Genomic DNA, 22073 nt, shown 5'->3' on the forward strand with positions numbered 1-22073 from the left:
ATACAATATATATACAGTACAATATATAAAGCTGCACATGTTGACCTATGTTTTCATTTATATAAATGTAATAATGCTGTAGGTAAAGTTTTTTTAATGTATTTTTCCGCAATTATAAATTCTCCTATAATTGCAATGGTGTTTTACTATGTTTATGCAGCAGCTACCACTATGGGCCCGCAGTTGAAGTTTTGGTTGATAAGATCTTGTAGAACTACACTAGAACTAAAATATAATTACATAAATTAATGTAGAAGAATTAAAAAAATGCAGCATGCTATATTGAGGGAGTTGATGGAGCATTGCGTGTTTAAGATGTGAAACATTTTGGTAAGGAAATTTCACTTAAAGAGAATGAATTGTTACAAATGATCAGCAATCCTAGTTTCTCCATGCAGCAACAAACTATGGACCATTAATTCTCAATTTTTGCAAGATTTTACATTCATAATACATTTTATTCATTGTTTGTATCTGTACTGCCCTTCACTGACATGCACGGTGACTATGAGGGTCAAAACACAACAACAATTTGGCAACACAGCAAACCAGTGATATGTCATGTGGAAATAAATTATTGACTTGGGATTGTTATAATTTCAAGCATAAGGTTTAATGATACTCAAACCCTTTTCTTTCATTTAGAAAGTTTAATTGAAAAACAAAAGTCACTTGGGGAAACGGAAAACAGGAATGGAGAAGGGAACAAAATCGTACATTTATATATTGTTTTAAAGCAGGTTCATCAGAGGTACTTGTACACAGCTTTCTCCTGCAGGGTCTGAATCTCTAGTTTGACGGGACATTTGTAAAAGTGCGACAGTAGTGACTCTGTGTAGCCAATTAAGAAGTAGAACTTCTGCGGTGGCAGCTTCTGTAGCATTAAAGCGCACACGACGAGCAAGTTGCCGCGTCTTTTGATCACAATCTCATTTGCCAGGCAGCCGTGGAAGGTCCCGAACATGAACTTCCTTACGAACACATCCTCTACAGAACGTTCAGCTGCTCCCTCTTCTCCTTTGAGGTTACCTGGCAGAAAAGGAAAGGAGAGTTGTCCTGAGGCATAAAGTACAATACAGTACATTACATTACTATACTATACATGCGGTAGAAGTTACTGTGATGTATCATCATGCAAATACGGGATGATTTCCACATGGCATTTTTATAGTAAAACATAAAGTGTTTTGTCAAAGATCAATAAACCTCTGCAAATAATAAAGAGACAAAGAAATCTAATGCTTATATTGTTTAGAATTATTATATCTTTGAATTATTTCCCCTTATGTGATTTCATGATGATAATAAGCGACGTCATGAAGAAGTCAAGTGCATAATGTGTCCTTTTGTGTTGACTGTGCTGATATAACTGTGAAAATAAATTTCCCTCAAGGTACAATCAAGTCGAAAGTCTAAAAAAATTCTAGTACACAAATACTACTTCAGGTATCTCTGCATCCTGCAGGACAATGGATACGATGTAAAGCTTATATAGTTCTAAACATAATTGATATTCATATTGTAGGTATGATGTCATGACATGATGATTTCATTATGCCCAGGTTATGCATGATGCTTTTCATTTATATTTTCTAAACAAAAATAGACCTATAAATCTTTTGACCAAAGCTCTGACTCACTGAACTGTGTAAAATTCTTATGATACCTGGCTTCTCGAACATTCTATTGTTATACTTAACAAGAAAACTCCATTTAGAAACCTTGATATTTAAAACGTTTCAGACAAATTCAGCTTTTTAACAACTTCTAAGTCTTGCTGCTGAACTTGCTGAGCTTGATAATTCTCAACACAAGTTACATAGTGTAAAATCAGGCATTGGAAGCATGGAGACGGAATGAAAGAGGCACCATTCTTCCTGCATAACGATGCTTTATATTGCTCTCTAACAAGCTTGGTCATACTTACTGGTATGCTGCGACAACCATCCCTTGCGATGACCAATGTGATGAGGGTGAAGTGCTTGCTCGTAGGTCAAAGGTTTGTCTCCTTTCCCCACTCGGACACGGGCAGCTCGATTCTGAAGATAAAGCAAAAAGAAAGAGTCAGAATGTCAGGTAACACAACAGTCCAAGGCCCTGATCTAATAAAGGTTTGCGCGTCTAAAAATGTGTGCAAACTTGATTTCGTTCGCAAAAAAACATGCAAGCTGATCTACTAACGGTTCTTTTGTTCTTCTTCTTATGTCCTGCCATCTTCTCTAAATTTCATCGGCTGTTCTTTTTGTTTTACCCACAGCCTTTACTTTCTCGCAGACACTCTCTCATATCACATTTCTTTGAGTTATATAAATATTTCTTTGCTGTAGCTCAACAACATGTTTGTTTGCCTCTTCCATTAACACCTCCAATTCCATGGCATTACATTTCACTTTGCGCTTGCGGTCACTCTGCTCTCTGTAATGCTCCATGGCGGAAACCAGTGTAATGGAAAATTTTACCATTATACCACACTTGTATTATCTCTGGTTATGCATACTAGTTCTGCTTGTGAAACTGTTAAGACGACATCAGAGCCACAAATCTGACTGTGCTTGTCTCCCCCCACCAAGACCTCGAAGAGGCCTTCAGCCTGTGTCTTGTCTTGGCCAGGAGGCCTTCAGCATGGGTTTGTGTCTTATCTCCTGGGATTTTACTATTCACTCAGTTCACACACATAGTTCGCATACGTACACACACACACACACACACACACACACACACACACACACACACACACACACACACACACACACACACACACACACACACACACACACACACACACACACACACACACACACACACACATTTCTTCACTGCATCTGCATAAAAAGCACACGCCTGCAACTGTTTCTTTGTCATTCCCTCTGCAGAATGCTCATCGCACACTGTATGACTGTCTGACCTTCTTTGCCAGGAATAAAATCCTCTTAAAAGACTATTATTCTCAAATCTATTTATTTCAGAAGTCTCACCAGGTCAAATTTCAATCACACCAGTAAAGCACCAAAACACTCATTTGAATACTACTGCCTCTACCATGTTTGCACCTGTTATCATTTACGCAATTATTTTTCGTAGATCACACGCAAAGCGCCCACCAACCGAATGTGCAATCTGTTATAATGCGCACGCAATTTAGCACTCTTTATTTGGGATCTTAGTAGATCAGGCCCCAAATGTCTTAAGAGTACAAGCTGACCTTTGTAAAGCAAACCTATGAGAAAGCCAATTAATATATTGTAGGTGCTGAGCCTTGATCTGAAAGCAAAAGGACTCACATGTGCCTACCCATCTCAGGGACAGAATTTGCCAGCTTAGTTATTTCTGGTTTATGAATGTGAGAATCTGTCCCCACAAACATCCTGTCTCTCTGACCACCTCTTACATTTAGTCAAGTGTTGGGGAGCCGTGTGTATTTTTTTCTTGCATGTGTGCTCAAACAGAGATGCAGATTGATGAGCTGGAATTTACAAAATCTTAATGCTAAATACATTAACCACAGTCAGAGCTTTTTAACCAGGCAAACTGCACAACACTGTCATTTTTTATGGTTATGTTGTGCTTCAAGTTAAGTTGGTTGATATTTCATTTACTCTGTCTGTGGAGCCAACTCTGTGAAGAGACTCATGCATCACCATCACTGCTGCGAACTGCGGTTTCTCCCTGGATCATGTGTCATGGTAGCTGTCAGAGGTGTCAAAGTTGCACGTGGCTTAAAAGAAGTTGAGCAAGAATGTGTCGCAAACAAATTCACCTCCCAACAGTCACTTCACAGGTTTCCAGCAGCTGCTTTATTTTTAAGTCATGAAAATGATCAGCTGTTACAACATGTGGAAATGTGTTTTCTGCCCCAGTGCTGTGTGGGCATTTTAAACTATGTGAAATCTTTGTTAATGGCAACAGTTGACTACAATCTTGTGACCCACCATCAGAGTAGTTTTACTCCCGAACGCACACAGTAGTGTTAGCTAACAAGACAGCAGCCTTTAATGATGTCAGTGTTTACCTTGCAGCACACTGAAGTAACATGGAGGCTTCTGCTTCCAGAGGAGCTGAACAATGATCCGGCCCTGGTTAAAGCACCCTGTAGAAAAACAGGGGGATCACAGTGGGAGTAAGAAATACATTGCAGTTACTACAGTGAGGACTGAGAACAGCAGGTTTATAGGGTTAGAGGGGGTTTAGTAAATTGAGCTTGAGAAATGATGTCTCATATGCTCAGAGCAGAAAAGTGTGAGCAGGATATTATACCACGTTTCATTACAGTGCAGTCTGGTAAAAACACTTGAATTTAGAGCATTGGATTACATGCTCTAAGGGTTTACAACGGTTTACACACTTTGTAGCCAACCTGGGTGCACTTATATAATCTAATGCAATCCAGTACAACTATTCTGCCATTAATCTGACTTTTATAATGCTTATAGTGATCAGTTAGTTAGTCGTTGAGTAAAGTGCTTCTCTGACAGAAATTAAAATACAAGTCATCAGGTAAAGAAAGACTAAAATATGATTTTATTGAATGGTGAAATAATCAATTACATTTTTTTATTATTAAATAATTTATATATCTCGATACAAAATATATTGTTAAGTTGATAATTGTGGGAACATGTCACTTGACACATTCTCATGTCTTCAAAGTGATAAACAAAAAAGAAAGAGAGAGTGTAAAGTTGGGTCAGTGTGAAGATAGATGTTTTAAACCCGTTTAATCTAATCTTATTATTAAATCAAATCCACATTCATAAAAAAGAAATTTACTCTCAGAACGACTTCAACGTGGCACCAGTTATTTAAAGTCAAATGGCTGTAAAATCCACGGCATGATTGATAACTATGGTAAAAATTGTTTTCATGTCATTCTCTGTATTTTCTATGCATTTGTTTCAATGTTGTGACTGAACTCACACATTAGTTTGGACATGTCGGATTTACATGCTGTTAATGGAATTTAATGAAGTGACATATTTGTGACGCAGTTAAAAAGAAGACAAATAACACTGTGTAAAGTAACACTGTGTTCAGACAAGCCTTAAATGTTATGAATTCAATCTGGGTTAATATCGCCACACATGAAGCCGAAGCTGTTCGTGCTAGCGGAGGCACAATGAACTGAAATGTGCAGCTGACCCAACCACAGTTTGTAAAATGTCTACTTAGTTCCAGAGAAATATATTTCACATTAAAATACAGTTTTCTTACCAGGAGTCTCACGCTGCCTGCGCCGCTCAAGGACACCGCCATGTTTTCTGAATGTTTGTTAGCCGGATATGCTAAAAAGAGCTAATCCTGATAGCTAACTTGTTTCTTCTATAATTACGCTGTTGTCTTTTCAGTGGAAATTCATAACTTGGTTAAAATATGATTTTTTAAACTGCGTCCAAATGGCAAAACTGTTCTTTTTCACGAAAACTCCTCCTGTAAACTGGAACTGTTTATTCTGACGCCAGGTATTTGTTTCCACCGGACGATTTGTGGAATGTACTGACCTCAAAGAGAAAAATAAAATAGCATACTGAAAGAGTAGCCTTCGTTGAACTTGTTATGACAATTGTCTGTGCTTTAAAAGTATACACTACACATTTTTGTATCCGTCATATTGTTTTATTAAATTTTTGTGGGTTTTTATTTGGTAAAATGTACGTATTTGTAGAGGTTGTGCACTTATATTGAAAACACAGAACCGGAAGTGTGGTTGCTGTTCTGGAAGGAGGAACACAGTCGTTCAGAAACGTCGACCAGACCCGCGCCACTTGTTTATTTCTCCTTTTAACCTTTAACGTCTTTTGTTTTCCCACATAAATTGTCGGTAGAAACTCTTTAAACGATCGATTAAAACGTCGGAAGCCGCGATGGCGTCGCCGCTGGAGATGACGGAGATGTACGACAACGCTCTGCTGGGAATCCTGCAGCATGTTGGAAACATCCAGGACTTTCTTCAGATCTATTTTGGGTTTTTGTATCGCAAAACGGACTTTTATCGCCTCCTGTCCGGTCCCAGCGACAAGATGGGCTTCCCCCCCGGTGTGGCGGAGAAGATGGTGCTCAAGGTGAAGTTTGTTAGACAAATATTTCCCTCTGTCACCGGCTCACGTCCTCCAGCAGCCAGGATTCACAGCCTGTGAACCTGTGCCCATATCATTACCAGTATAACTCTGTGTATAATATACAAGTAAACGTAACAACACCACATGATATTAGTGAAACTCATTCATTCTCAATTTTACTTCGGTTATAGTCTCCAATAGTATTTTCATAAAAATAGTCACGTGTACTAAAAGTAGTCATGATGCAGAAGGGCCCATATTCATGTGTAAGAATCCCTTTTGTGTTGCAGCTGAAACCAGTTGGAACTACTTTATATGCCCCTCCAAAACCAACAGTAACACATCATACTCTGTTTCCCCCCACAACATGGAAATACTCAAGTAGATCAATGTCGAATTTGTACTTCAGTAACACATATATAATTTAATAAGAGAATAAGCTCATTCATTATTATCTTCCATAAGTGCTTATCGATCCTAAATCCCAAACGCTGGACCTTTTTTAAATGGTAAATAGTTTTGTATTTATATCACGCTTTTCTAGTCTTGATGACCACTCAAAGCTCTTTACAGTTCACTTCCATTCACCCATTCATACAGTGCATCTATTAGCAGCACTTTTTTTGTTCTATGAGGGGCAATTCGGGGTTCAGCATCTTGCCCAAGGACACTTCGGGGAAGACTGGGGATCGAACTGCCGACCTTCAGGTTGGAGGACGACCGCGCTACCCCTCAGCCACAGCTGCCCCGAGTTGATCATTTACTTTCTGATCATTTTAGAGGATGTAGTTCGTGCCTCTGCTGAACCGTATTACATTATACCGATATTTACTATAACGTCACTGATGTAAACATGTTTGATAATAATGCAATTCATCTGTGATTGCTCCTCAGACATTTAAGCTGTTTGAGAAGGTGGCAGACCACGACAGAGAGAGACAGCTGAGCGAGATCCAGAAGAGAGTGGAGAGCAGATGTGTTCCTCAATCGGTTCAGGAGCTGGAGGTCGCCACTGAGCCTCAGGAGGAGACAGAGGAGCAGAGCGCCGTGGCAGCACAGACGGAGAGCTCCCCGTTGGATGCCGGGCATGTTTCAGCCCCTGCAGCCTCAGAAGCGACTGCTCCAGAGCCTCTCGCTCAGGGAGACCAGGCAGCGGCTGCCAGCACAAACTCAGCAGAGCAGTGAGTAACATCCTCAAAGCTTCTTGTTTGTGTCTGCGAATGAAATCTGACTTTGTCGACTTGTCAACTGATTGAAGATGACATTAAGTGTTGGTACATCTCTGTGAATGTACATGCAGTGGTCAATAAAAATGTTCTTGTGTAAGCTCCAGCAATGTGAGTGTTAGGATGGAGAGTAAAGGCATATAAGTAAACAATATGGTATAGTGTAGTTAAGAGGTACCAAAATATAAACGTTATAATGTTTAAAAACTACAAGCTCTTGTTAGGACTGGAAAATACAAGAATTAATAATAATTATTACATTATAATTTTCATCAATAACAATATAGTAAAGGTTTAATATATATTGATATATCTCTTATGGATTCGGCAAGCAGATACACATAATTGATTGTCCTCAGGTTTGTAAAATGTTTTGCTGTTTGTCAGGTGTTTGTCATTCTCTTTAAAACCACAACCTTCACTCAGGAGCAAAAATCAAATTTTAAACATGACAAAAATAATAATGCGATATCTATTGTGATGTCGACTGACAATTAAAATGTTTAACTTGATATAATTTTGGTTCAGCCCTAGTTGGATCCTTGCTCCTACAGATCCCAGCTCCTCCTGGTGCTGCGTCGTCAGTGGTCGATAAAAAGATAAAAACCCTAACCCGCCAATATATATGTAAATGTGGCTGCTACAGGTGGAGTCACCAGAAAAATCTGAGATGATGTGACATGATTAGTGGAAGGTGGAAACAAGTAAAAAAGAGTTCTGATACACACATTTGTATGAATTGCTTTTTTAGACTTTGCTATTTTGTGAAAAGATCATTCGGGTCTCAAACAGTTGTTTGGATGAAACCATGTGATAAAGTGTAGAGAGGAAATGTCTCTTTGGTGGAACTGAAATTGGCTTAACCGTAAACATGTTCTTTTTATAAACTTATTGTATGTTTAATTATAGTACAATAATATTCTGTAAAGTATAGTGTTCACATCTTAGGTAAGAGATGTAGTGGACTAAAAAGTACAATAGTTCCCTCTGAAATGTATTGGAGTAGAAATATTAGATGACATAAAGTGATAATAAATACTCCAGTTAGTTCACTTGTGTACCCTGCCCATCTAGGGAGACATAAGAAACTTTGGGCCTCACGTTCATGTAAAATAACAGCAGAGATGGCAACTTCAAACACTGTGTGCCTCTGTGTGTGTGTGTTGCATTGCAGGAGTCAGGAGAGATTTCAGTGTGATCCCGACAGTTACAACGGGGCGGTGAGGGAAAACTACAGCTGGTCTCAGGACTACACCGACGTGGAGGTCCGCGTGTTTGTGCCAAAGACAGTTGTTAAAGGCAAACAGGTAAACGTGGTTATTCAACCATCCAACACACATGGAATTATGTTCTCTGTTCACTTAATGCAGGTGAGTCTGATTCATTTTCATTCTCAGGTCAGCGTAAGTCTGCAGACCAGCAGCATGCGAGTGTGTGTGAGGGACGGAGCCAAGGAGGAAACACTGATGGAGGGAGAATTCATGCACAAGATCAACACAGAAAACACTCTGTGGAGCCTGGAGCCTGGAAGCTGTGTAGTTGTGAGTAAATGTGCCACTCACATTCACTTCCATCCCCTTTTTTTTCAACGACCAGCTTTTACAGCTTTAAACTTTGCTCGGCTTCCAGCTGTCACTCAACAAGACCTCAGAGGTTTGGTGGAACGCCGTGTTGAAAGGTGAGAAGGAGATCGACATCAACCAAATTAACCGCGAACGCTCCATGGCATCAGTTGACGAGGACGAGCACGCCGTGTTGGACAGACTCACGTTCGACTACCATCAGAAGCTGCAGGGCAAGCCACAGAGTCATGAAATGGTGAGGACACAGCTCAACACAAACATGAAGCCTATGCTAAGGCAATGCTAGAAAAGAACTAGGTTTTATGCTATGCTGTCCAACCACGTCTGAAATCAAGTGTTTTTTTGTCGTTCAAAGCCACACTCAAGGACAGAGTGAAAAGCTATATACAAACATGTTGTAAGTAGTTTATAACACACTATAATGGAGTTAAAGGCAGATATATGTACATTTCTAGTGTTAATTAATGTACCGTATTTGTCATATTCTTCTATGAAAACATATTTGATATTACAGTATTAGTGTTTTAAACCATTTGTGTCAGTCGTAACCTGGAGAAGTGATAGTTGCCATACAGATTCATTCAGAAACACTTATATCTGCTTGGAAGTACATTATAGTGTGTTATACCTCTTTTACACCAATATTAACAGATATATGTGGATATTTATAATCTCACTAAATGTCACTAAAAAGGCGATTGACTCCTTTCCCACTGCCAGTGGAGGAATTTCAGTTTTTTCCCCCCTGGTGAGTCGTGTTCAACGTGACGAGTGCACAGAAAACTGAGGCGCTCTTTCACCTCGCTGTCTTGCCAAATTAGCACGTTCACCCGGGTGTCTCGTTACACCATCACTGCTGAATGGAGCTGGAGCCGATTTAAAAACCTCTGTCTACTGCAGTCATTAGACCTGGGAGTGGGTCTCGATTGTATCCATTCCCATTGCACGCAAAAGCCAGATGTTAGTGGGTGTAAGTGGGTTTTTTTGACCAGTGGAAAAGTGCCTTTATGAACCATTTATTACATGTTTATGTACCACTTCTAAATGCTAAACATGGGGACGTAAAGTTAGGTGGCACTGCTGTGTGTGAAGGATTTTTCTGGATTATAAGTCATTCAGCCATGCAGATGTGATGAAAGAAAATTAAATGTAAAGAGAGGGAGTGATGTGATTCAACAATGTATTTTTAAAGCACCTTTTAACCAACTGAACCTCCACAATGTCTTTCATGGTGTTTCATAGGGTTATTAAACAGATTTTAATTTTCGTTTTCATTGGAGATGATAATGAAGTGATGGATTTAATGCAGCATCGATATGAGCCATGCATTTGATGTAACTCTGTATTTAAAACATGATGAGGAACAGTTTTTTTTGTAGTCAGTTACAGTTATGTTGACTCACCCCTAGATGGCACTGTGGTCTTTTTATTATCTTAATAAAGAGGTGAATTGTACCCATCTCCGTGTGTCTCCACAGAAAGTGCACGATATGCTGAAGAAGGGCTGGGACGCTGAAGGCTCTCCCTTCAGAGGGCAGCAGTTCGACCCGTCCATGTTCGACATCCCACCCAGCGCGGTGCAGTTCTGAGACACAGCCAAATATCAGCCAAGTATGAACTGGATCCTAGTTTATTTATAGAAGTGCTTGTAGTAAAGACATTTACCTGCTGGTCTGCTGTGTTGGAGGTTTGTCCTTAACCGTAAGAGCAGAACTAAAGCTGCCTATTGTGACGAGGACTTATTATTATACGAAACCTGATAATTCGGTTGACTTTGCCCACTCTACAGTGCCTTGTCTGCCCTACTGAGGTACTGTATTCTTTTTTTTCCCATTTCTATTCTCATAGCCCTGCCCCAAACTGCATTGAATCATCTGTCATTATAACTGGTAGTCACTATTATTTCCATCCTTCTCAAAGTGATATCAGATGGAGCTGTATAATGAAGAATGGTGTAGTTTTAGTCTCTTATTTGCATCTGAACATTTGATAGGCTCGTTTTCTTTCGGTAGGGCTATCAGAGTGAAAACAAAGCAAGAGTAAATTGACGCCTGTTTACCTACAGCAGAATGTCTTGCGGCAGATTCTTTTTTCCATTTCAGCCAATTTCCTCTCATTTCCGCCCTGTTTATATATTTATACATCATAAATATTTTACATTGATTACACACAAATAAAATGAACTTTAAAAAGAAATTCTAATTCTGAATGTTCAGCCAATGTAGGGTCAATCTTCCATGATCGATCCTCGAACACATGATCACCGAAGAGCTGCTCTTCAGACTCATTTGTTCACTACGCAGTGAGCAGGAGGAAGTGACTTGGTCGTGAAAACCCTTAGTTTACCAGGTTGTCAATGTTAACAAGTTATTTATTTTGATCCAGATCCTTGATACTAGCTACTACTAAACCCTCATCGACGGCTGCAGAGGTCTGCCAGTCGTGATGAGTTCAGCTCGACAGTGAGTTTTTGCCTTGTGTGAGTCCCGATGAACTAATCCACAAGAACAAAATAAGCAATGACCAGTGGAAAGGCTCATTATAAAAATTTGGTAAAAAATGTGAAGCAGAGGGCAATTTTTTACAACTTGACAACCCATGCTCTGAAAAAATGGTGAGCATTAGCAATTAACTACTAGATGATTTTTTACTCCATAATAAACTCCTTTTTAAAGTATGTCTGCTTAGACAACAGTGCCGAGGGTAAGGGGTTAGGTAAAAAGAGACTTTGATTAAAGAAAACAATTACAAAGAGGTACAAGAAACTAGAACTACTGCCCTGGGACAGTATGCCTCCAACATCGGTGCAGTTTCAGTCTACAAACATTTTGTTACCAGACTAAGGTCACTTTGACCCTTGACCACTGAAATCTAATCAGTACATTTTTTACAAGTGACAACTGGGCAAAATCTGAAGAAATTCCCTGAAGTCAGTGTTGCGATATGTTCAAGAGGCTAAAGACATTTTTTGTGAGGCCAGTTTGACTTTGTTGGTATTAGTGAGCCTCATGTTAGATCCTCAGTCAGTTACTTAGAGGAGTTTTTGATTGTTGAGTGTTACCAGCAGAGATTTTTATTTATTTTCCTACTGACTATTCCTGACATGCCATATAAGTCTGAAGGAGTTATTCAAGTTCTGAGGTTTCTTTTCAGATGGTACGCTATCCAAGCCCAAGCTACATTTAAAATTTCATTTAAAGAAAAAACAAAAGAAGCAAAGGCATTCTTAAGATAAGACAAAAAGTTTTTTTGAGGTCACCGTGATGAAATTTGTGAAACAAAATCTAATCTGCTTGTCTTTGAGTTTTAGTAAAAGTGCGTTCCAGATTTGAAGAAATTTCCTTGAGGTGTCCCTAAGATGTTCCATTCATAAGATCAAAAACATACTTTGTGAGGCCACAGTGACTTTTGACCTTTGGCTACCAAAATCAAATCAGTTCATTGTTGAGTCTAAGTGAATGTTTGTATCAAATTTGAATAAATTCCCTCAAGGTGTTCTTGAGATAATGCTTTCACAATAACTGGACAGACGGACGGACTGGCATGGAGGCATGAAAACCCACAAATTCGAAATTGTGTACGTTATCTCCCTTGAGCATGATTTTTTCTTTCTGTTCCTTTCATGGACCTTGATTACAAATTATTTCCTTAAGTTCCTTAAAAGAAACTTTACTCTTAGCCAAGTCTCTTCCTCAGTAAAGTCCAAGCAAAGACAATGCTGTTGTACTGTTTTCACTCCAGTTGTCTTCTCCTGTATCTTCCTGTGTAAACCCTCATAGTGCTGGTGTTTTATCTCTAAATTCAGCTCAGCTCTCATCCATCGTTCCACTCAGAAAATGGAAGGGATGAGTTGATTATTTCGAGATAAATGAGAGGAGAAAAAAAGAAGATGATGGAAAGACAGAAACGCAGAGTGAAGTAACCCTGGGACACTGTCGCCTAATGAAAACCTTGTATTTCCACAATTTAATGCCAGAGGCAGCATTTGAAAATGGCCTCCTCTGAATGTTTGTAAATATAAAGTTCAGATCGTTGCCACTTACTCATTGATCAGAATTGATTAGTTTCCATCTTTGTTGGAAGGCCTTACAACTTAAATAAAATGAAAAAAGCCTTCAGAGGGTCAATGCATACCTTATGCACATGTTCTACTATAATGCATATTGATGTCATTAATACCATTTAATGATGAATGATTGGTTAATCTAAATGTGCTGCAAATAGTGTCAGTTGCAAAAGTTAATGGAGACACTTCATGAAGATGTAACTTGTTGAACCTTCCTTTGGGTCTTTTATCTTCACCACCTTTTCAAGTGCTGGACCTGTAGGAATATGTCAAAATGCTCTGCTGTCGGGTCCACAGAGGAGCACACAGCTTTACATGGACCCCCCAGTCCCAGAGGAAACAAGAGTAAAGTAGATTTAGTTTATTTATCCTGGCAGGTTAACGTCCCAGCTACAGTGGGTCAGGATCTGATGGTCTGTGCAGGGGTTTAAGTGTCTTTGCCCGCTCTTCAACCAGTCGATGAGGCGTCTCCACCAGCTGCAGGAGAGCTGCACCGGCACAACTGTAAAGTTTTAATTCTGTCACATTTACTGGTTTTGACTCTAACATCAGGCTGTGGTAAATAAAAGTTCAAGGAAAACTTTTGTTGTTCATCCTTTTTGTCATATACTAAACATCACTCTCAGGGTTCCGTCTACTTGAGGCAGCAGTGTTGCACTAACGCCACTTTCATTCAGAGTGTTGCATGAAATAATAATGTTGAATAATTAAAGTATAGCCCTCCCAACACTGTTCGCTTACAAACTGTGTTGTGCAGACAGATACCACTGTTCACTGTAATATACTGGTGGTGTGTCAGTCATGTTTGTATGTATGGTATATATATATATATATATATATATTGCTGTTGTGTCCAACATAAAAAACACTTTACGTTTCACTGATGCCAACTTTGCCAAAGTCTTGTTGTTGGCAGCATAATATTGATATGGTAAATCTGGAAATACTGTCCAGAGATATTTTATATTAAATAGTAAAAACAACACAATCCACACAGGAATTTATTTGGGGTGCCCCCCTGTGGATTCGGGTTGAGATACTGATAATGGACTTCAACATCCCTGGTCCGTTGCATTTCATCCCCCTTTTAACTTGCTTAGTGTCATCTTTGTGTTGTCATTTCTAATAAAGCCATAATAACGATGGTATGGCGTGTATAAGGCATATTACAACAGCAGACGTATATGTGAGTATAATACGCCAGGGACATACCCCTCGTCAAAGTGGTGCACCACAAAGAAGTGGCAGGACGCAGTGGTATGCTGGAGGACAGTGGTATCTGCCAGTGATACAGGAGTGACAAACTGTCAGTGAATCACACACAGCATCAGGGTGTCATTAGTAACAACTGGTTGATGCTGGTGAGAAGCTGTTTCTGTCAAGCTTCAATTATACTTCCTTTGAAACAACTGTGGACACAACAGACACGTAGCTGATCATGTTCTTCTTCTACTTTCCAGTCCACATGGAACATGAGCAGTTGTGCTCTTGATATTGATTACTTTTAAAAGTATAAAACAATGTGAGCATGTGATACAATGCATGGCAAGAATGTAGCATAGAAAGTATTTACTGATATATGTCGTGGAGTAAAAGTGAAAAGTACCGGAATATATATCTACTTCAGAAAAGTAAAGATACATGAAACATTTACAATGCAATACATTAACTAAGTAAATGTATTCTGTTCTACTAGAAAGACATGTTTTGACTGCTTGGAAACAATTTGGACAACTTTTATTAAAACACAAAAAATACCTCTTTTACAACAATATTAGTGGGAATATTCAGCTTTATTTATGAAAGTAAACCCACAAAAAATCATTAAACAAACAAAAAAATGCATATGCAAATATAAAGAGAATTTCAAAAAAGGCGATTGACTCATTTCCCATTGCCAGAAGAGGAGTTTTCCTTTCTGATGTTCCATGGTGAGTCATGTTTGACGGCTCTAATGTGCTGTAAACTGATCAGCTCTCTCCCCTCGCTGTCTTTCCAGAGTTGCATTTTGCACTATACACAGATACAAATCGCTGTCGGATGTTGTTTCCAAGAAGTCAAAATCACTAAGTACACCAATGCTCAGAGGTTCATTGATAATGTCCCACAGAAAAAGTGCAGCGTCAGTGTCAAGATAGGCAGAAAAGCTGTTTTCAGACATGTCCTCAGGAGGAACTCCAAAGATTTGGTTCCGGACTTTCTCCGCAGTTTGTCTTTTACATATGTACAACGCAATGGGGGGGGGGGGTTCTCTGCTCAGATGCATTCACAACAACAACAAATCTTCAGCAGGATTCAGGCGAGGGGTAGAGCAGCAGGCAGAGGCAGGATGTAACCTATTAATTCTGCTATAGACATCAAGTGTTTCTGTTTAAAGCACATTGACACCAGCATCGGCTCTTATCACCACAAACTCTCTTAACATCTTTGTGTCTTCTTACTTTTTCATCCGGAGATAGTTGTTTTATTTTGGGGTTTTCTGCGTTTTTGTTCGAGGCATCATCCACATGCCCACTCGCTTGTGGGGAATCCTACAGAGGATCTCCTGCTGTATTCTCACATCGACTCTGCTCAACTTTCTGTGTACTTTATACCATGGGACCAGGAGGAGAGAAGAGCAGAAAGTCCAGAGGCTCTCCCATACACCTATTCTGGAGAAACCCTGGAGGACCTCCTGAGTTCACTGCATGTTTCAAAGCAGCTATAAAGATCAAGAAGAAACGTGTGCTTTCACCTGGGTGTAATGCTTCCATCATTGCCGATCGGAGCTGGAGCCGATACAAACCTGTGTCTACTGCAGAGTCATTTAACCGGGGAGTGAATGCCGATTTGATCCATTCCCATTTTGCAGACAAAAGGAGCTAAAGTGAGGTTGGTGGGGGCCCCAACAATAGATTTTTCCCCGCGGCCCCCTGACAGGTAAATCCGGCCATGTCCAAATGAAACTACTGTTTCATTGTTTCTTGTTTTTGGTAAAGTGGACATAAAGAAGGCCCTGCTGCGGACTGCTTTCTCATGAAAACCTAAACATAGACTCTGCACAGGCTGCTCGAGTTAGTTACAAGTGAGGTAATTACATTATCGGCTGCAGGCTCCACATTTTATGATTTATAATGACGTGTAATCAAATGCCGGCTCCCCCGCACTCTTCAATCAGAGCCCTCTCTGCCTCGGATTCCACCTGTTCTTCATTCCTTCTTTCTTTTCTTCTGCTGGGGGAACGCGTCATGGGATGAGCTCACGTTGCCATATTGTGCGGTATTTAACGAGTCCGTCCTCCTGCATCTACTGCTACCAGAGGTGGGACCGTGTGTGTGTTACGGTGTGTGAGTGAGTGTGTGTTTATTTCAGTGTGTGTTCGTTTTGGTGTGTGTGTTTCAGTGTGTGAGTGTTACAGTGTGTTTGTGTTGCGGTGTGTGAGCGTGTGTTTGTGTGTGTGTGTGTGTTGCAGTGTGTGAGCGTGTGTTTCAGTGTGTGTGTGTGAGCGTGTGTTTCAGTGTGTGTGTGTTGCAGTGTGTTAGTGTGAGCGTTACAGTGTGAACGTGTGTTGCACTGTGTGTGTGTTGCAGTGAGTGTTTCGGTGTGTGAGCGTGTCTTTATGTGTGTGCGTGTGTGTGTTGCAGTGTGTGAGTGTTGCAGTGTGTGAGCGTGTGTTACAGTGAGTGCTTCAGTGTGTGAGCGTGTCTTTCTGTGTGTGTGTGTGTGTGTGTGTTGCAGTGTGTGAGTGTTGCAGTGTGTGAGCGTGTCTTTATGTGTGTGTGTGTGTGTGTGTGTGTGTGTGCTGCAGCTGAACCACTCAGCCGCCCGGAGGTCTGAGGTGGGCGGAGACTGAGCCCGAGGTCCTCCCCGTCCGCAGCGACGCACCGCGCATTTCGGACTCGGCACCCGCACCCGTCCGAGGAGGAAGCATCATGGCTGCGACCACTTGTACACGCTTTACTGACGAATACCAGCTGTACGAGGAGCTTGGCAAGTAAGGCGCTGTTCCGTTATACGCTATTGTGAGTCCCCTGCATGCAGCCTGACCCCACAGAGCAGGAGGGAGGGTCTGCACATCCGCGCTGATGGATGCGGCTCCATCCCTCCAAAACAAAACGCACGCTGGTCCGGGGCGCTCGTGCATGTACAGTCAGCCTCTGAACCACGATTGTTTGGCTTCTCTTTGCACCAGCGGACTTGTTTCAATGCAGGAGCCATCACACAGTAGTTGGAGATTTGACATGAAGATGGGGCTGCATGAGCCAAGGAGCACTTCTGGGCTCACTCCCCTCCTCCTCCTCCTCTTCCTCCTCCTCTTCTTCCTCCTCCTCTGTGGCCACAGGCTCATTAGGGACAAACAGGGCTAATATCAGGGGGGAGAGCTGATGGGTCGGAATTAAGCTCCCTCATCACCATCATGGCTTTAATCACAGTGGCTCCACAGCTTTGGAGAGAAGTCAGATAATAGAGCTGCTGCCCCTGATCTGCTGCAAATCTAACCAGGTTGGTTTTGTGATTAAAAAAGAAAGAAGGAAAGAAAAGAAAAGAAGGCAATGAATAGAGAGATTGGGGATGTGTGGCCCCTAATAGGATGCAGACAAATTGAGAGAGAGTGAAGTGGCAAAGGGTGCCACAGTGGGTAGATGCGAAGTGGACTCAGTGTCTCTGTCAGGTTGTGCGTGGGTAGAGAGGATCTCTCTGCAGTGTTTGTCTCACAGGAACATGTATTCCACAGTCTCCCTAGGGGGAAAAACAAGTTGGTTTCACTTGTCAACCTCTGTGGATATTTAATTTTTACTGGCTGCTCTGATGCCCCTCTGTGATGGCGGTCATATCCAGCCGTGTGTGTGTGTGTGTGTGTGTGTGTGTGTGTGTGTGTGTGTGTGTGTGTGTGTGTGATAAATTAAAGACAATAGAGTTGCTGGAGCAGCAGCAGCTGCCCTTACTGATAACGGAGCCTTATTACTGTTTTGTCTGTGTTGTCACTTTCTGGTGTGTGTGTGTGTGTGTGTGTGTGTGTGTGTGGTGCAGTAAAGACTGGAGGATATCATTCTGAGCAAGCATTAAGAGTCCGAGGTCTTTTGGGATTGGGCCCCAATTAACATTAACAGAAAAATAATCAGACATTTTTTGATAGTCAATTAATATCCAAGATTATTTGGGGTGGCTGTGGCTCAGGGATTAAGAGGGTCACCCACCAACCAGAAGACCGGCGGTTTGATCACCGTCTCCCCCTGACAGCTGTGCCAGCAGTGTCTGAGAGCTTCTTCCACCTCTGCATAGAAGTCATTTATCAATCAGAAAGGCCAAATATTCCCCACATTCAGTTTCCCAACTGTAAAAAGGTGCCTCTTTTTATTCCAGTGTTGAAAAAAAACTTATTTTAGGTTACTCAAAAGATTCTCGCAAAGACTGCTTCACTGACGTAGAGTTGGACCCCTACTACAATGTTGGACTCAAGATAGACAGTTGTAGCACAGTAATGTGCAGCAATTTATTTTTGGCCTGTGGAGGGCAGTGGACACGAGCTATGAACCAATATCCGTATATAAAGATGGATGACATCGTCACTTCACGCTCCCACTGTTCAACGTGAAGCGAAAACATCCTAGATACGGGCGCTGCCATCTTGCGCTGGTGATGTCATTTGAAGTCTGTGATGTTGTGATCATGGAGCGGAGCCACAGTATCGCGGCCCCACCCACACATCTTCCTGACCAAACGCTGTCAATCATGACTTCTCACCCCCCAATTTATCAGAAACATGACACACTTGAACATACATGAGTGTGATAAGAACGATCTAAAATGATGTGTACTTTGACTATTTAGTTTGATCCATGTCCCAAATGCTAACATGGAGGAGGTGGGGATTATAACGTATATTGCAGCCAGCCAGTTTTGGCTTCTTTTTTGAGGAGGTGTCATGTCATCCATCCTTATGCCCACATAAATAAAAAATGGAAGTAACAGCTGCTCATATCCATATTTACCAGTGTAAGAGCACAGTGTGGAGTTTCATTTTGTCTGTGTCCAATATTCACTCTCTTTTAGCTCTGTTTTGGGTCTCCACCAGCCCCTGACAAACTTTGAAACAGTGTCATTGTTGCCCCTTGTGGCCATTTTGGGAGAAGCATACACTGCAATTGGTGTAATCATCAAGTACCAGTGGGTGTTTCCCATCCTATGGCCTCAGGGTCAGTGGAACACACGCAAGATCAACTATACATTTACATTCTTATTTCTAAAACCTAACCTTTTTGAATGGACATTACACATTTGCTCAGTGGCTACACTTGAAAATTTGGTTCATAGTGCTAATAAGAAACGATGGCGAATATAAAAGATTCGATGGGGCATTTGTTACACTCAGCTAATCAGCGGGTTCTGGATCCAGATCCAGCCCCCCCTCCTGACTCCCACCTGCCCTGCAGATAACCTGTCATGTCGACGCTCCGCTGCCTTCTCTACCACACGGCGGAAGTGTCAGCGAGTGTCATGCTTACTCACCCTCGTCTCCTCATAATGTATGCACGCTGGAGAGCTTGTGAGAGGCAGGGGCTCTGAGGGGGCGTGTGAGTGTTTCATTGCGTAACAATACTGAGGTGAGATAAAATTAGCTCTGAGAAATGACAGAGGTGGCTATTTCTGCTTGTCTCTGTTGGGTTTGATGAGCAAACGTGGCCTTAAAAAACTCTAGAGAACACTCTCACACACACACACACACACACACACACACGCGCGCATGCACACACACACTTAACTTAAAATACCTATTCTTGAAATGCTGTCCTTCCTCTAATTCCTACCATCCGATCACACCTGCTTTTCAGACATTATTCATGTCACTGAGATAAGAAGTGTGTAGAGCCTCAACAGGGGGCGCTGTTTCATGGCTGTTATGTACGTATAGAGAAGGGAAAGCACTTGTTTTTCTGACTTGGGAGTTTTTAACAGCTTTATTCATTTCCCACCCACACAAACGTTTTAGTCACACATACAGCTAAATGAGCTTTTCTCTTATTTGTAGCAGTTTGTTTCCAGGTGACGCCCGGTACAGACATACAGCGTGTAACAACATTTGAATCAATGTATCAATGTGTATCTGTGTTAATACTGGATTTACTTTGATTTAAGTACCAGAGGTTGTGCATTTGCGACAGTTTGTTCACATCTCATTGTATCTGTTTGAATTTCAGACATTTTTGAACATAGCAATAATTCCTAACATCTGGCTTTCGTCTGCAATGGCAATGGCTACAATCGGAATTCACTCCATTAACTGACTCTGCAGTTGATGCAGGTTTTTATCGACAGTGATTGAAATGAGACAACCAGGTGAATGTGTTGATTTGGCAAGACAGCGGGGTTAGAGAGCACCTCAGTATTCGGCAATGGGAAAGGTGTTAATTTGCCTTTCCAGCAGGTTTACCCACATTACTAAACCAGCATATACCTTTTGTTTTGGTATAAAAAGAGGTGTAAGTGTTACAGACAGAGACAAAAAGAGGAGCTGCATTATGGACATTATGAGGAAAGTGATGGGTTTTCTGAACATAAGTAATTTAAAATTATGAACCTGAATATCAGCCTAAATCAGTTAAATTCAGTGTTGTTGGTGTGGTGCCAAGTAACAACATACATGATATATATAATATGTCTCCTTTAAATATGTCTGCCTGTACTTTGGGCATTGTGAGTGGGAAACAGTCAGTCTATCTTGTACTACAAACGCCTTACAAAGTCTTGAATTAAGCTTGGTGATCCCTGCAGAAACCTTGACATAAGTTCTTGCTAATATCGACACATTATGGATCCAAACTACTGTACTTAGCAGTAGCAGCAGTGCTCCATGTATTGCTCTCTTGCAGCATTCTCACTTGTAGTGTAAAACATGCCCAGTAGTCCTAAAAAACATAACTGTGTATGGAAATCAAGAGAGGAAATTAAGATCTTTGTGATTTAAGTGTAAGACATTTGATTACCTTCTAAGACCTTCTTACAACCTGCAGATAGCCTGCAGGTTGTAAGAAGGCTGACTGTCAAAATTTGTCATTTTATTAAAAATTCTTATGTTTTTGTTGATTTATTTTCTGTTTTGCTTTCATAACCTAGATGCTGGGCAGATTTCTGAGCAAACAGGCCTAAAAAGTTTAACTGTAATTGTGATGGAAGTTTCCTGGAAGCTGTTGAAAGGAGAACTCAGGCAGAAGATTTTATTGTAGACTTGATGCATCAAGGAGACCAGAAGGTGAAACAATATGCAAACGCTAACAGAGTAACATGAGCAATTGTCACCTCCAAGTCTGAAGATGTCTCCCACAGCATTCCCATAAATCTTCCTCTACTTGCATCACCCATTCTAACAGCACATCCATGAATGGCTGCTGTCACTCTCTATGTTACATGTAGGTGTTCGCATCCTATTGTATAATTAAGCCTAAAGTATGCATTCATAAATCACATTGTGTACTTACGTCTTGCCACTGGTGAAATACACAAAAGAGTTGGAGTTGGTGCCTCTCGGTCTGGGGCATATGAATAAGATATGAAAGTCCCTCAGCGTAGACACTACAATGCACTGTTGGTTGGCCCTTTGTCTACAACCTGAATTTGGCACTGCAAAGAGAGACGGGAGTATCTGTGGAAGAGACAGGCTCTATTCTCCTAATGGAGTTGTGCAGATGTAATGTGGGGGGATGTTCAAATTTTCCTTCACAGCAATATTCTGGATTGTAATGTCATGACGGTTTGTTTGTTTCTGTCTTTTCCCTCTTTATATTGGGTTTCCCTCCCTCTCCCTGCTGCCCCACTCTGCAGCTGGGCTTAGCTCTAAGGTTAAGTTATGGACATGTGCATAGAGACAACTGGCTAGGTTAATGTTGAGGCAGGGGTCAGGTTAAACATCTGAGAAAATGAATGGTTCGGGATAAAGTTTGGTTTAGCCATGTTAAGGTAAGGGGGAAACCATGGTGGACCCCTGAGACAAAGTGACCCTTTAATACTTGGGGAGTGTCAGAAATGATTTGTTGATTAATGGATAGGTTGTTTTGATATGATTTGATTACTCATTTTAATAAAAGTAACTGTTACCAGCCTCTCAAAACATGACTACTTTATTTATAGTTTTCTTTGTTATTAAACTCAACATCTTTGGGGTTTTCGA

General features: G+C 41.0%; 3 protein-coding genes across 11 annotated transcripts in view; 2 read left to right on the plus strand and 1 right to left on the minus strand.

Moving 5' to 3' along the window:
- Positions 1-591: 591 nt before the first annotated feature.
- mrps24 (mitochondrial ribosomal protein S24) lies at positions 592-5463 on the minus strand. The gene is made up of 4 exons (XM_035184041.2): positions 5209-5463; positions 4010-4087; positions 1928-2039; positions 592-1029 (listed from the first exon to the last, which is right to left on the minus strand). The coding sequence occupies exons 1-4, from the start codon at positions 5248-5250 to the stop codon at positions 746-748; spliced, it is 516 nt and encodes a 171-aa protein (XP_035039932.1). The 5' UTR covers positions 5251-5463; the 3' UTR covers positions 592-745.
- Positions 5464-5688: 225 nt separating this feature from the next.
- nudcd3 (NudC domain containing 3) lies at positions 5689-13508 on the plus strand. The gene is made up of 6 exons (XM_035184040.2): positions 5689-6056; positions 6948-7234; positions 8454-8586; positions 8677-8820; positions 8909-9097; positions 10341-13508. The coding sequence occupies exons 1-6, from the start codon at positions 5859-5861 to the stop codon at positions 10449-10451; spliced, it is 1062 nt and encodes a 353-aa protein (XP_035039931.1). The 5' UTR covers positions 5689-5858; the 3' UTR covers positions 10452-13508.
- Positions 13509-16073: 2565 nt separating this feature from the next.
- Positions 16074-22073, plus strand: part of LOC118098183 (calcium/calmodulin-dependent protein kinase type II subunit beta) — a 49431-nt gene continuing 43431 nt past the window's right edge. For 5 of the 9 annotated variants that reach the window (XM_035141771.2, XM_035141778.2, XM_047344471.1 and 2 more), the window contains exons 1-2: positions 16080-16228; positions 16716-16901. In XM_035141771.2, coding sequence (XP_034997662.1) covers positions 16840-16901 — 62 coding nt within the window. In that variant the 5' untranslated portion in view covers positions 16080-16228; positions 16716-16839. Of the gene's footprint in view, positions 16229-16715; positions 16902-22073 lie in introns of all 9 variants that reach the window. The other 4 variants (XM_035141780.2, XM_047344472.1, XR_004694128.2 and 1 more) reach the window with 3 other exon arrangements.

This window comes from Hippoglossus stenolepis, chromosome 18 (assembly GCF_022539355.2).
Source record: "Hippoglossus stenolepis isolate QCI-W04-F060 chromosome 18, HSTE1.2, whole genome shotgun sequence".
Classification (NCBI taxonomy): Eukaryota; Metazoa; Chordata; class Actinopteri; order Pleuronectiformes; family Pleuronectidae; genus Hippoglossus; species Hippoglossus stenolepis.